The 15,987-nt window shown below is 39.4% G+C and overlaps 1 protein-coding gene across 2 annotated transcripts; it reads left to right on the forward strand.

Moving 5' to 3' along the window:
* Window positions 1-92: 92 nt before the first annotated feature.
* LYPLA1 (lysophospholipase 1) lies at window positions 93-14,785 on the forward strand. Of its 2 annotated transcripts, XM_083451427.1 has the most exons (9): window positions 93-227; window positions 2,603-2,634; window positions 4,026-4,091; window positions 5,514-5,561; window positions 7,261-7,331; window positions 9,132-9,205; window positions 10,347-10,448; window positions 11,000-11,176; window positions 11,988-14,785. In XM_083451427.1, the coding sequence occupies exons 1-9, from the start codon at window positions 159-161 to the stop codon at window positions 12,039-12,041; spliced, it is 693 nt and encodes a 230-aa protein (XP_083307553.1). In that variant the 5' UTR covers window positions 93-158; the 3' UTR covers window positions 12,042-14,785. The 2 variants fall into 2 exon arrangements, with proteins under 2 accessions (XP_083307553.1, XP_083307554.1); XM_083451428.1 differs by lacking the exons at window positions 93-227; window positions 2,603-2,634; window positions 4,026-4,091 and adding an exon at window positions 4,848-4,945.
* Window positions 14,786-15,987: the final 1,202 nt, after the last annotated feature.

Below are 15,987 nucleotides of genomic sequence, written 5' to 3' on the forward strand. Positions count from 1 at the left end.
CCGCTGACGTAGGAGGCGGGGAAGGCGGGCCCGGCCCAGCTTCCTCCCCGTTTTCTTCCTTCCAATCCGTTTCCCCGCCACGCCCGTTCCTCCTCCCTCCCGCGACGGTTTCTCACCGGCCTCCCCCCGCCCACCCTGCGGGTCGGAGAGTCCAGTGTATGTGCGGCAACAACATGTCTGCCCCGCTGCCAGCCATCGTCCCGGCCGCCAGAAAGGCCACCGCCGCGGTGAGTGAAGAAGGCGCGGCAGCGCCTGGCGCCTCTCGTAATGAGGGGGTGGTCTTTTTTTGCGGGAGGGGGAAGAGTTGACCAGGCAGGGGCTGGCGGGGGGGGGGGGCGGGAGGCGTCTTGGGTGTCGCACTCCTAAACTCAATGACTCTTTGGGAGGAAGCCCCGCGGAACGCAGCGCGACTTGCTTTGGAGTCGGAGGGCCCACAGCAGTGTCGTAAGCACCTCCCCCCCCCCTTCGCCTCCTGCCCCTGGCCTGGCTTTTGGACAGGCGCCCTCGCTTGTCTCCCGTTGGGCGGTAATGCCCTTGAGCCGCACCTCAGTCGCCGCCGCCCCCTTGTAGGTAAAAGTCCTGGGTTTTGCTCGAGGTAGCCGGGCTTACTCTTTTAAGTGTGGTGAATGTTATGTACGCAGTATGAACAGACGCGCGGTTTTAACATATGGTAAAGATGCATATTCTGCAAGCAGTTCTTGCAGAAACCAAGCAGCGTTCTCTTCCCCTTCCTCCCATTTCAGGGAAGAAAAACAAAATCTGGCTAAGCTCAGAATCGAATAACGCCAGGTTTCACAATATGAGCCGAACAAAGCATTGTTGCGTTTGAAAATCTTAATTAAGACCGTGCAGCCGCTTGGGTCCTTTCCTTGCCTCAGATGGTGCTAATCCAAGTTTATGCGCAAGACCCTAAGTAGTAATTTCTTGTGTTAAAATTAAAAATACTTTGCATTTCACGGCCTCGGTGTCAAATCCTGTGTGGGCAGGTGGGAAAATCGCAACTGAATGTCACGGCAATCGGATAAATTGCTGAGAAGGCTTTGGGAAGCCAGCACATGCTCTCATTTGTTGAGAGACTTGGCTGCAACAAAACATTTCATCACCTTTTGCTGTCTCTTTCAAAAGTGTTTGGAATATGAACACTTGCACCAGAATAACCAGAAGCGCGAAGTAGAGCTAAGTGAGTTATTTTAGTGTCAGTTTCCATGCAGGAGTGTCCCACCTAAGCATTTTATTTGCTTAGGTGGTGAGAATTTATAATGAATAACTTGATGAGCAGCACAAGCTACTTCTAATTAGGTTGGTGGGGCCCTATATCCCTGAGGACTCATAATAATTATAAGGAAAAGGAATATAGAAAGGCTCATCACAATGAAAGGACAAAATAAACAAACATTCATTATAAGAAAGGAAGAAACAAGAACAATTTATTTCAAAGACATATGAGTGGCCAGTTTGATTCTGTAGTGCTATTTTGAGGGCAGAGGTAAAAATGGAACCACCAGAGCATCAACCAGCATGCAGTTTCTTCTTGCCAAGTGGTTCTGAGCTTCCTGGCTTTGCTCCCAGCTCAGAAACTTGCTACCTAGCTCATACTACAAGGTCAAACCAGAACAGGATCACACAAACTTTAATACAAATTGGGTTTTGGTTCTCATAGGTGATTTTGCATAGGAGGGACCACACACAGTGATCTGCGAGGTGACTGCTCTGTATGTTGAACAGTTTATGTGTGCCTTGCTGCACTGGTTTTCCCCACCCCAAATTCTTTTATCTTTAAAATATGTGCAATGCAGTCCTGTGCGTGATTCTTTGGAAGTCCCACCAAGTCAGAGGAACGCAACACTACATTTCTTACAGTGCTATGGGCATAATCACAAGGTTGGAACTGATCAACATGGTGGTCCAGTACTCAGGATGATAGTTAGTGCATGGAGGAGCTGCCGTGCTAAGGCAGTTTTGAATGACTTGTTTACATACATGATGGATTCACTGTGAAAAAAGAAAAAGGTGAACCTCAAGCAGGTGCCCAAGGTGAATGTGGTTCACAGTTCAACTACCAAATACATTTCAACAAATGCTGTAGACAACTGTAAATACCAATAAACAAGAATTAAACCCAGTAACCTCCAATCAAATATTGCTTATAACTTAAAGGTGCAAATAGAATACAAAATAGATGGAATTGAACCACTTCTCTGCACTCCACTGCTATGGGAATTCTAGCTTTACATACTAGCCAATTCTAGCCATATGGAATATGTTTTCAAGATGGTTATTAAAAGCAGTCTTAGAACTGTCAACCAACTGTTCATATTCTTCTCCAAATACAAAAATATGTGAACCAGCTGTGAGTTTATGCTTGTCAAAGAAGCCTTACTGTATAGATGGCTTCTGGTGTTTGAATGAGAACAACAGTTATATCCTTCTTCTGTCCTTATCACATGAGCTCCCTTTATTTATTTACATGTGGAGTCAAGATTTAATGGAAGTATGTGGGTAGTTGCTGAAGAGTTAGGTGCATTCTCACTGTAGATAGCTTTGTACCATTGTAATATTTTTTAAAAATAAATGGTCTAATTAATGTGCTGTTAACTTCTAGGTCATATTTCTTCATGGATTAGGAGATACTGGGTAAGTGAAATATTTAGCTTGCTATATGATCTTAGCCTTTAAAAATGCAGCTTGCTACTTACAAGAGAATATGCTATGTGTTGAATTCTCACCACAGTCAAATCTACATAAGCTCCCCTCATGATAGCTTATTACTGGCTTATGTGCATGCAGTGCTCAACCTCCATATGTTAATACCATTACTTCTGAACAGGATTACTATATCCTGGGATTTTTCAGACTAGTTTTATTACTTTTTAAAAAGTTCTGCATTTTACTTCCCTTGCATATGCCACATGGAACAACAGTATAGCATTTTTAGTATTATCAGTGGGAGTGGCCTTAATCCTGTAGAACTGGCTTAGCACCCCACCTTCCTTTCTTGCCCCACCTTTGAGCTCAGGGTGGCCGGGAGTTTTATCCTGTATTTTTCTCTCAATGGCTAAACAGTCATGACTGTTTATTTATTGGGCAACACTTCCCAATATACACCTTCATTTTTGTTCTCCTTGGGAGAGTGTAATCTCTTCATCGACCTGCATAGGGAGAGGGAGGGTGGGAAAAGCATAGGTCTCCAGGAACAACTTGGGTGGCAGAAATAACATCTCCCCCCCCCCCCACACACTGATCCTGTTATTCCAAGGGTCCCTGGTTGGTGGCTGGGCTTCTCCCCATCACCATTCATTTCCCCCTGTTTTCCTGGCTAGGGAAGGAGTCTATGTATGGTTTGGGGTGTAAAGATTCAGGTAAGAATAAATTTAGTGCTTGAAATGTGTTTAGTGGTTTAAATAGTGCCTTGGAATGTATCCTTTTAAACTTACATGCAGGTTGTCACCTGATTTAAGTTAATGGCTGGAAATTAGTCTAGAAAAGAATAAACGGGAATCCTCTTCTAATATTTTTCTTTCACATTGTGCCTCCTTAAAGCTTCTCCCTACAGAAGTAATTATTTTATACACTTCAATGTCTATTTGTTCCAGTGGGGCTTACTTTGTAGTAAGTCCGCTCAGGACTGCTATCTTCGGATGCTTAGAGTTACCAAAAGTTTTTAATTTTGAAATTAATATTTAATTAACAAGTGTGTAGTTGAACTGGCTGTAGCAATAATTTTTGCTTTACATTACTGTCTTATTTATTTTCAGTCTTGAAGCTGAATCCAAGTCTTCGCCTTGTAGTCAGCATAAACTGCAAAATAATACTGATCTAAACAGAATTGGAAATCTGATTAAATCAAATTTTAAAAAAAATCCTGATAGAAATGGATCCTCCTTTTAAGTGTTGGGTTTTATATACTAAAAAAGAGGATGGCTAAATTATGACATAAGTAATGACTTTGGATAGGTATTTAAATGAACTGGAAGATTTTAAATGACAAGCTTTTTTGTTTTTTTGTTTTGTCTGTATTTTAATAGGCATGGGTGGGCAGAAGCGTTTGCTGGAATCAGAAGCCCACACATAAAGTATATTTGCCCACATGCGTAAGTATATTAATCCTTTTTGGTTACTGTTCTTCCCCCAACCCCATTTTCAAAATTAGATGGCAATTACATGTTTTGTAACAGACGGCCTGAAGGTTTTCTTTGAGAAACAAGGAGTTGCTATACATTCAGCTTTTTGGTTCTTCTTAAAATTAAATACAGACAAGAAGGCAAATCCTTGGTTAACTGCATCTAGAATTTCTAGCTGCTTGAGATGACCAAATGGCTGCAAAAATCTGCTTCTGGGGCTCAACAGCATGCATCCAAGAGATTCCCCAGCTGTATTATTTATTTGTTTCTATATACCCCACCCTTTCTCCCAGTGGGAGCACAGAGTGACTAACAGTATGGTGCAACAATAAGAAATTCAAGGTAGCAGGGAAATGCAGGCACCTAGAGGCTTCCTTCTGAAACATTTTTAGGTTTTATCATTACAGGGGCTCTGGATTACATTAGAATTTCCTCTCCTGTGGAATATCCTTAAATAACTTGAGGCATTGTACAGGTTGTGGTACAGAGTGCAGCCTGACACTTTAGAGAGAGACTGAAGAAATAGTAAGGTAATTTAGGTGTGAGCCTGAAAAAACCATGCTTTGATCATTCTCAGGTACACAAAAATGAATTTCAAAGAGAACATGAGCTATAAATGAAGTCATTAAACTTATGACTTAAAGTGATAGAATCTTCAATATCCCACATTAAGTCCATGCTTTGCCATGTATCTTATAAGTATGTACGGTTTTTTTATTATAGGACACTGATTCCCAAATGGTGGCTTGGGACCACCTGGGAAGTACCACTTGACAGAACTGCAAAACAAGGAGTATGACTTCAATGAAGGGGTGGGGCTGAAGGTGGGTCCCAAACACACAAAATCTTCATGGTGAATCCTAAGTTATGTATTATACTGCCTTGTCCAAGTAAGCCAAACAAGATAAAAGATTTCAGGAATGGAAAAAAAGCCCTTTATGCCCAAGTCTTGGATCAAAATGTTCAGTCTTATTTAGGGACTGGCAGGTTGAAAAGGTAGGAAAGAATAGGTCCATAACATGTATTTTGTTTCATGACAAAAGGAACACAGGAAAACAGAATGTGTGAAATACCAGGAAATGATCTATTGGCTCCCAGTGGGTCAGTGAGCACAGGTGGAGAAATGTACGTGATTCACATAGCACTAATTGTGATGGGTCACCATATTTGTTGACCAAGACATGACAGGTATTTGAGCAGGGGTAAGAGGGTCAGAAAATTTCATTTCCTGTCTTGGCCAGTTACAAAGTTTCTCTCTAAGGAGATCTGCCTATTGTGATATGATCTTATCAGGAGTTAGTGATGGTACCATTTACATATTACAGAAACACATGAAAATGATTGTTTTGAATGTTTTTACTAATTAAAAAAAAATTTCTCCCCAATTTTCAGGCCAGTTATGCCAGTTTCTTTAAACATGAACATGGCTATGCCTTCTTGGTAAGTAGTGGATTTGCAAGAATTTTGTCATTTTTTAAAGGTTTGTTGCATTCTCTGTCCCTGAACGTACAATGTTATTTATTCCAAATGGAGGAATATTGAAGGAGACAGAGGAGAGGAGATTGATTTTGGTCACTACATAGTAAAATGAGGAAGGGATATGGATGCAATAAAAACTGATTGAACCTTAATTTCATGTAATGTATGATATAATGCACTATGGTCACAGTTGTGTCTTTTCTGTGGACTGCAGCTCAAAGAGGAAGAGGCCTATGTTTAGTCTAGCACAGGCATCCCCAGCCTGCAGCCCTCCAGATGTTTTGGCCTACAACTCCCATGATCCCTAGCTAACAGGACCAGTGGTCAGGGATGATGGGAATTGTAGTCCAAAACATCTGGAGGGTCGAAGGTTGGGGGTGCCTGGAGCATATAGTCAGACACATTGCTGCCCATTATGCCAGCATTTCCTTTCATTCACATGAATTTGGGTACTGACACATGGTCTTGTTCAGTTTGCTTTGTATTCCTCCTGTATAGCACATGTTGCTGTTTAGTTTCAATCATAAACGTGCCTTTTATGCCTATCATAAAGACACAGTAACTGTCTCTGGTTTGGATCTTATCTGTGGTTTGTTTCAAAGCTCATGTTCATGTTAAGAGTTGCCTACATTGGAGCTCTAAGACTTATAAAAGCTGGATGGCAGGCAGCTTTCTTCCCTACACACAGATTTAGTGGCAGAAAAGCTATATCATTTTATAATCGTTCACAAAGTGCTTAAAAGCTCAGACATATTACCAGAAAAAGTGACTAGTATAGCTAACCCTACCTCTTGCTTGCCTCTCCCTTCTTCAACTCCATCCATCGAACTGTTTCCTCAGATCCTTGATTTCCATCCTGCGTTCATTCAGCCACAATTCTTTGCAAACACTGTTGTTTCTCCCCAACAATCCCTTCCTTCCAGAAGCATTCAGCTTTGATCCCTAAGACCCTGCATAAGGTTTTCTATGCCTGTTCATTTGTCCTCTTCTTTCCTTGGCTGTCTTTCATGCCTGTACATACTCTGGCTATTTCCCCCTCAGGTTTCTGTATCTCAATCTACTGTTGACTATGTCACCTAACCTTTAAGCTTGCTACACCATAGTCTCCTAAAACCTTTACTCACTCAATTTATTTGTCTTGATGATACAACTCCTGCTGTTCCTGTAGTTGAGTGGTAGTTCAAGTGCTGTTGGTGCCTGACTCCCATCACCTCTAGCCAGCATCACAAATGATCAGGCATGATGGCAGTTGTAGTTCATAAACATCTGCAGCAACACATTGACTAAACCTGCTATAGCGCCCATGTAAGCTTTTAGTTCTTGTCCAGCTGCTACCTTGCTTGCTTTCCTTGGAAGAGGCTGTTTCTCAAGTCCTCATCTGACCTATGACAGTTCACCACTTAGATTATCTTTAAAAGTTTAGATACACAGACTTTCAGTACCAAAGGTTTTGTCACCCTTTTTATATTACAGCATAAAGAAAAAAGGCTTTATTCTGCTAATACTATGGATTACATTTTTTTAATCGCTTCCTGATTGTGCAAAAATAAATAAATAAATAAATAAAGAAAGAAAGAAAGAAAGAAAGAAAGCAAGCCAGCCAGCCAGGTAGTGCTTTAAAACCTTTCCCACTAAATTTATCTACATTGTTTCATTTAAGGTTTGATATCTTTGGCCTCGCTCCAGATTCACAGGAAGATGAAGCTGGGATTAAGCAAGCATCAGAGAATGGTATGTTCTATCTATAACAATGTTATGTTCACTACATGAGCAGAGCTTTTTTGATCAGACCCATCTAGTCCAGCATCCTGTTCTCGCAGTTGCCAGCCAGATGCCTATGGGAAGCCCATAGGCAGGACATGAGTGCAACAGTGGTTTCTCTTCTTGTCCTTCCCAGCAACTGGTATTTAACTACATCTTCATGGGCAGCTTGTGTTTCTGTGTTGTACAGTGAGAAATGGAGCCAATTTTTTAGTGCGTGGCACAAAAGCTATGTGTATGGTCACCCTGCACATTTTGGGCCTTCCCAGAATTCAGTCCTCTGAGGAAAAATGGGGCCCTATTCTGATCCAAACCACAGAATGACTACAATCTTAATAGAATGGGTGTTGCCACATTGTGGCATTGTAGTCAGGACATTTCTTTTGACCAGGGGCTGTATCCCATTATGTCACTCAACTTTTTGAATACTATTCCTAGTTCTCACCTTTCTTCATTCTCCCTTTTTCTACTTGCAATTGCATCATTTATGTTCCAGACAAATAGGTAGGTTGCAGACAAATAGTTTAAAGTACAGTCATACCTCGGGTTGAAGTAGCTTCAGGTTAAGTATTTTCGGGTTGCGCTCTGTGGTGACCCGGAAGTAATGGAGTGTGTTACTTCCGGGTTTCGCCACTTGCACATGTGCAGATGCTCAAAATGACATCACACGCATGCATAGAAGCGGCGAATCGTGACCCGCGGACGCAGGTTGCGTTCGTTTCAGAATGCGAACGGGGCTCCGGAATGGATCCCATTTGCATCCAGAGGTACCACTAAACTGAACTTGAGAAGAAACCCTAACAAGGTGGTTCTGATTACTTCTTTGCTCCCACAACTAACCAAAGTAGAATGCGAGATTTCTGCAACCTCCAATGCACTCCATCTAGTCATAATCAAATCCTATTACATGATCTGTATTTGGGGCTCAATTCTTATGCAGTTTTGTTTTGATTGATCAGCTGCACTTATTCTATATTTTATTTGTATTAATATATATTGTTTACTGCTTTGGGAGCCTTGGGTTAAAAATTGGTATATACTGTACAGGTAAGCAGACAAAGTACAGGTAAGCAGACAAAATGGGAAAATGGCTCACCCTCTTGAAGGTGTCTTGGACCATAACTTTAGGGTAGATGGAGTCATATTTGTCACCTAAGAATCAGTAGAATTTCACTGATTGCTAGGAGTGTATTATGGGCTGTCCCGTGAATCCACTGGATGAAACAGCGAAAGAACGTTGCTTCAGGACAGTGAGGAAAATTCTCAGGGATGATTCACACCCTGGCTGGCACTTTCTTGATCTCCTGCCCTCAGGCAGAAGATATAGAAGCATGATTAGGCGCACCAACAGGGTAAAGAACAGCTTCTGTCCTTGGGCTGTTAGGCTGCTGAATGAAAAGATAACAACAGGGCAACTGACTTTCGGGTTTGGTGTGTGTGTGTCAGTAAACGAGGGGGATTAAGACTAAGAGAGCTGAGTGGGGGGTGCTCGTGTAATCTCACTGTATACAAGTTGTACAAGAGACAATAAAGTATTTCAATTTAAACCTTTGCCTGTTTTACCTTGTCCTGAGGTAGTCTTTTAGGTGAGGCTTTATATGCTTAGCAAGAGAGAAGATTCTGATCTCATTATCTGTAGCCATGCCTGCGGCTGGATAATTGGATAAATGTCTCATCTTTACCTGTTAGCCCCACAGTGGCTCTCTCCATGACAGTCAATTGTCTACTTTTTTGTGATGACCATTAACAGTTAGCTTTTTATGATTGCAGTGAAAGCACTTATTGAGCAAGAAGTAAGGAATGGAATACCCTCAAACCGAATAATTTTGGGAGGATTTTCTCAGGTAAAGCCAATTACTTTTTTTTACATCAAGCACTATTTATGTGTAAGTTGAAAGTGACTTTTATAATATGACACACCTGCTATTATTACCATATAACATAGAATCTAGATAGCTTTTCCATTTTTTTCTGTGACCTTCAAAAGACCCACAGCACATTTTTAGTGACAATTTCTTGTGCCTATGTTCATCATAGTTGTTTAGCATTTGGCAGCATAAAGTTTTCCTGGAGTCTTTGTGGATTGGACATACCTCCTATTTACCTTTCCTCAAAGCTCAGGTTGAGCAGCAATTTTCAAACGCATAAAATATGCTAAAAATAAAAGTTAGTTCCATATGTTCTTGGCACTGATAGTTCTACCTGAAATATACCTTGCAGACCTTTTAGAGAATGTTCTGATCTTGGCATGGACTCTGATACAGGAATGCACAACCTGTGGAGCAACCATTGAAGAATAGATGGCAATCATTTTTACTTGGCTTGTAAATGTTATAATTTCTAGGTTAACAGCATGAGGTACAGGAGATGAAGTGGTCCCTTGGAGCTCAAGCTGTCATAAAGGATGTCATAAATATGCTTAATTAAGTATGGCTCTTGTGCATGGGAGTTAGTATGGTTGCATATGCTGTACAGCAGAGACTGCCTAGAGCAAGCTGTAACAAAGAGAGATTTGCTATTTTTAAAATACAGTTTTACAATAAATAGTTTCACAGACCCCTTTGCGCCTCCTCAGGAGTGTCCCCAAACCCAGCCACTTTGCTCATTCTTATGCAAATGAAAGGAAAGGAGCTGGGCCACCTGAACTCCAACATCCTTCCAGGTCCTTGTAGAAGAAGTGCCCATAGGAAAACAAATGTTTTACAGTCGGCCCAAGGATTGGAAGTGAAAGATTCAAATACAGCACACACCTAAAGGGAGTTGGGGTAGTGGGAGAACATATTGCCTCAAGGAGGTCTGCCTTGTATTTTGAGAACCATTAATGTAAAGATCTATGAGTTTATGATTCTAGTATATAAAAATGCAGATGTGCTGTTTGACCAGTTTCTAAATGTTGGTAAGGAAGCCTAGCTGAAATTACAGCATTTTCAGTGTGCATATTTTAATATGTAATTGCAGTAATGAGTGCTCTTTTGGTTTCACTAGGGAGGAGCTTTATCGCTGTACACAGCTCTCACAACAAATCAGAAGCTGGGGGGTATTGTAGCACTCAGCTGTTGGCTTCCGCTGCGGACCTCATTTCCACAGGTAGTGTACTGCTGTTCTAAAATTCAAAAGAACTGAGGTTGGTTATATTAAAAAAGCTTTCCATTTATATTTCTGCATTCAGTTCTCATGACAGAAAGGCATAATTATCACAGTCAGTGATAAAGGCAGCTCACAGCAAGTTAAAGAGCATTCTGTTTGGTCCATTTCTCTTCTTAGATCTTGACTATAGAAAAATATAAACAGTATTTCATGAACCCAAGAACTTAAAACAGGTTTCATGCATTTCTAAAGAAGGCATTGTGATATCAGCTGGATGTTTCTTCAGGACCTTTCACTAGAACAGCACATGAAAAGGATATTTTCCTTAAAGTGTTAGTATGAGAGGCTTAGCCAGTGGGGTGCCTTCCAGATTCCTTTTCACATCTAGCCACAAAGTTGACTTCATGATGCTGACCTAGCCACTGTGACTCAGACTAACCTATGTCATAGAGCAATGAGATGAAAGGGATGATGAACTGCTTGGAGGGCTAAAATAAAAAGTTGTTCATACCTTTCACCTCTTAATGTTCTAACATATTGCCTTTCGACAGGGTCCTATCAACTGTGTCAACAGAGACATTCCCATTTTCCAGTGCCATGGTGACCGCGATCCTTTAGTTCCGCTTATGTTTGGTTCTGTCACTTCTGAGACACTAAAGACTATGTTAAATCCTGGCAACATAAGTTTTAAAACTTATTCGGGAATGATGCATAGCTCCTGTATTGAGGTAATTGTTCTACAAGATACTGATGTCATCTGAAGTGATGTTCTGTTTCTTTGTTTTCCATTTAAGCCATACTAGTATATAAGACCTTGAAACAATTGTAACGATATAATTTTATTTTCAAGAACTAGTTGAAAGTTATTAAACATTTTAAAACATCATTCAATAGATACAACTGAAGGATAGGATACAGCTGTAATAGACTTAACATTGTCATGCACTTCCTCTTTCTAAGTAATATCACATTTTGAACCAACTAAATATCCAGTATTTCGGAACATAATTCTAATTTCCTTAGCATGGAACCTGCTGACATTATATGCAATGCAGTCATACATCTGTACTCAGAAATAAGTCCCAGTAAGTTCAATGGGACTCACAGGTTAGAGCAAAGTTTTCCAAGGTTTTCATGTTGATGACACTCTTTTTAGACATGCATCATTTTGCAACATAGTAAATCAGTTTTACTAGCAAACTGGAGGTTAAACTAACCATTTCCAGCCCTAGAAGGAGCATGAGGAGTGTTTGCATGACACATCTACACACTGCAGCCAACACACTCAGTTTGGAAAGACTCTTGGTCCAAAACGGTGCAGATACAATGGCAGGCTGACTGTATGTGGGACTTTCTTTTTTAGTACTGTAAAATGACAGTTTGTGTTTTAAGTTTGGTTGAATGGAAAAGAATCAATGCTTTCTAGGCTAAGAATGACTTTGCATTGTAAGGAATCCAGCCATATGCTTGGTTTTATTGTGTATTGATTCCTGCAATATGCATAATTAAACCAGATCACTGTTTTTTATCCCTTAACAGGAAATGATGGATGTGAAGCAGTTTATTGACAAGCAACTACCTCCAGTTGACTGAAACTATGTGAGAAACCTTTTGTTAAATGCACCAGCAGCAGTTGTCACCTGTACTAAATTCTTTCTTTTCATGCAGCCATTTCTAAAGTATTTCTGTGCCTACAGTGTTAACTGTATTGCAATGAATAGATCACATAACTTTGAGAAGTAATGCTCTTACTTCACTGGCCGCTCAAACTTCACTGGCCGCAGTGTAGATGCAAGGCAGAGGAAAAGCATGTTAGAATATAATTAGGTATACTCCTCCATGCTTGATTGTTCCAAATTTACATTTGTCTCTTGATAACTGAATACCTCTTCTTTAAAATAATTGTTTAAATGAGAACAGTTTATGTTCCAGACCTGTTTTATTACTGCTTGCAAAATTGGCATTAATGTATTATACATACAATATGCAGTATGTAAAACTGAGTAAGCATGCAGTGGTAGGATAAGTATATATACTTAAAGATCACGTTTAATCAATATTATTGCATGAGCAAGGGAAGACTGTTGCCCAGTCTTTAATTATTCCTGCACATTGATGAAATACAGTATTATCACCTCCCTGTGTGTCAGGCTACTTTGAAAACTTAAAGCACCTGATCTCTTAAGTCAGATTCCTACTCAACTGCACTTAATATGATTTTAATATAAATCTTTAATACAATGAATTCCTAGCATAAGCTCTCCTAAAGTGTTGCAAAACTTAAGCTCTCAAATGCTCTTAAGTAGCCTTGTAAAATTTCTGAATTAAAAGTAAAAGAATATATTTTATGAACAATTTATTGTAAATTGCTTTCTTCTGCTATTGCAAAAGCAGGAATGTGCTGTGGTACAACCACAGATGTAATAGACAAGTGGATCTAGAAAAGTCATTGGACTAATTTTTCTTAGCACACTTAGCACAACAGTGTGACTTTTTTGTTTTAAAATGTTTCAGACTTCAAGTCTTTGTCAGACTAGTATCTCCCTCACATCCCAAAGTTATGGCAAATATTTGAGAAATAAAGTATTCTCCCTTGCTCAACCTGCCAAACCTTATTGCATTTTAATCTATACATATGCAAATAAAATTTGAAGCTTCCTAAGTAACTTTTATAGCCAGCTTCAAAAATTTTCATGTAATGTATTCAGAAGCAGTATTGCAGATTTGGTGGTAGTGCAAATCATAAATATGTAGAAAAATGAAATTTCCCCCCTCTTCCAGGCCATCACTGAAGTTCCACTATTTTGCTAACTGTCTTGGCATTACACTGCTGATACATATCTTATTCTTAATGATGTTGAAATTACAGCTTCTGGGGTTTCTTCTATTATCTCTCTTCTTTATGCATATAATCCAAGCGTAGGAATACAATCCAACACAGTCATATGTGCACGAAGACAAGCATTTATTAAGTTACAGATGTTACAGTGTTCCAAGGATGTTTGTAATGTGACTGTAAGTACTTCTGCTATCTAGCTTTGTATATCACATTCCTTGAGCCTTGCTGGACTTTCTGTAGCCTCAGGGCCATCTATATACCAGCAGAATTGGGCAGTAAAGTGGTTCCTGGTCTGCACAAGTTCAGGTTTCAAATGAAAGAATAGGTTTGACTGTTCTTAGCAGTCTCTCTAACTTGCTGTGTGCTAGGGGAGAGTTTGAATGAAGAACTGAAACATGCCACCTTTCCATTTGTAGAAATGGATTTCTACATTGCATACAATGCATTTCATACAATGCATTTCAGGAACAGCTTTACCACTTAATTCTGCTGAATAGAATTCAGCCCTTAAACAGTAGTGAATGCTTCTGTACTCAGCCTTCTTTCCAAGATATTTCAGTGCTGAGGACCTCTGCAAGAGCTGGTGTGCACAGGATTTCAATATGAAACCAGTGTGACTCTCCTGAGTGCTTGTCCTGTTTATACTGGAGAATAGTTTTCAATATAAATTATAGCTTGCAGCAGAAGGCAATCTGTCATTTTTCTGGCAATGTGTGAATTTTTTTCAGATCCTTGCTTTAACAGAAGTTGGTCTGCTAAAAAGTATTTCTAATGGAATAGATATGTTCTATTAAGCAGTAGTGAAAATAGATGTTTTGATTTACTAGACTAGATTCATGTTTTATCAACTTGTGTGAAACTACTGAAATAAAAATGGTAGTACTCCAATAAGATACACATTTAGTTCACTTTGAAATTATAGACATGTAACATTTTGTCAAATCAAAATTTGATATCCAGTATTAGATGAAATACTTAATTGCCAACTTGCTGATAAATATTAATTATATTGTATGTATATTACAGCGTAAATGCTGCATCAAAGGAAAAAACAATGGCTTCATTTTACCCTGATAGGATGTAGCCTTTATTTTTCCCTTAAGTATTGTACAATGTCAATGCAGTGAATTGCTGAAGGAGTACAGTACTCTAACTTGTTATTCTAGATCTGTTAATTAAATGTTTGCCTTAGTGAGGTGTAATGCACTTCATTAAACTGCAAAATGCATCTTTTTATAAATAGGTGCTATTGACACTCAAAATGAATATAGTTTTAAGAATGTATTGTATAGGATGTTAATAAAGCCATATGTTTAGGCTGGGATATTTTATAAACAAATTTAATTTGGCTTTCTTTTTCCCTAAGTTGTAGAAATACACAGTTAAGGTAACATCTTGATTTTATATTTGTTTATAGAAATAAGTCTTGTTGAAATGGCTTTCTTGTAATTGAAAATTGTAACCTTTCTGTTACTGTGAAATAAACTCTGAACAACCATTACATGAACCATTTCTTGATAGCAGAGTAAAGGCTGCAGACTTTATATATGTAAAGTAAAGCAAAAGATGGAGAAGGGAATATTTCATCTTTTAAAAGGACCTTATATTATCTTTCATTTATAAATCTCAAAGCCATTTACAATATATATATGTGTATAACCCCCCATTGAAATCCATACAGTTAACTATCTAAATAGTAATAATTTCAGGAACAACAGCAGCAAGAATAAAAAATAAATCTTGCAGTAAGAGTCAGCAAATAAACAGAAAGATATTTTAACTGCTTGCAAAGGCACACAATGTTTGTAGGGTAATAACTGATGCTACAATAGAGAAGTTTAATATTAAAAGCAGGTGGTCTTTCAGATATTAGGGCTTTAAACACCAATGTGAGCATCTTGAATTGCACCTGGAAATGAAGGCAACCAGTGCAACTGTTTTAGAATGGGTTAAATCAGACCTAAATGGAACCTCAGCCTGCAATTTGGCTGCTGCATTTTGGACCTACTGAAGTTTCTGCATCATCTTCACTGCACTAATACAATCTGGAAGTTGGCAGAACATGGAGTACAGTGGCCAAATAATCTCCGTCCAAAAGGAATCATAGGTGGCAAACCAGCTGGAGCTGAAAAAGGCACGCCTAGTCATCAAAACCGTCTGAGCCTCCAGTGATAGTGATGAATCCAGGATCACCCCAAAGCGGCAAACCTGCTTCTTCCATCCAGGGTGGTCTGCTAAGCACTTAGTATTTATTTTTTAAGCAATTATTTTTTAAGCAATAAAAGTTTGGGTAAAATAAAAATGGCAGTTGATGTCTGTGAGTAATAATAATGTAGACTTCAGGAATAACTATTGGTAGAAATGTTCCTGCAAGTATTTTGGCCCCAACTCATTCAGGACTTTATAAAACAAGCATCAGCTTAAATTGGACCTTTTAAGATACTGGTGCTAAATGATCCCATTTGGCTGCCCCAAAGTTAACAACCTGACAGCCGTACTCTGCAGCAATAATCCAATTGCTAGGTTACCAGAGCACAGGCTACTTGTAACAAATTGTCTTGGTCTAAGAACAACTCTTATTCACTGCCCGGAAAGCCTTTGCTATGGTGTTCTGCATGCTTAGGCAGCACATGCTGAACAGCATAGCATAATTTTTAACTGACGATAGGAAATCCCTGCAGTAGTTAGAAAATGCTGCAA

The sequence above is a fragment of the Podarcis tiliguerta genome, assembly GCF_965153285.1.
Source record: "Podarcis tiliguerta genome assembly, chromosome: 7".
NCBI lineage: Eukaryota > Metazoa > Chordata > Lepidosauria > Squamata > Lacertidae > Podarcis > Podarcis tiliguerta.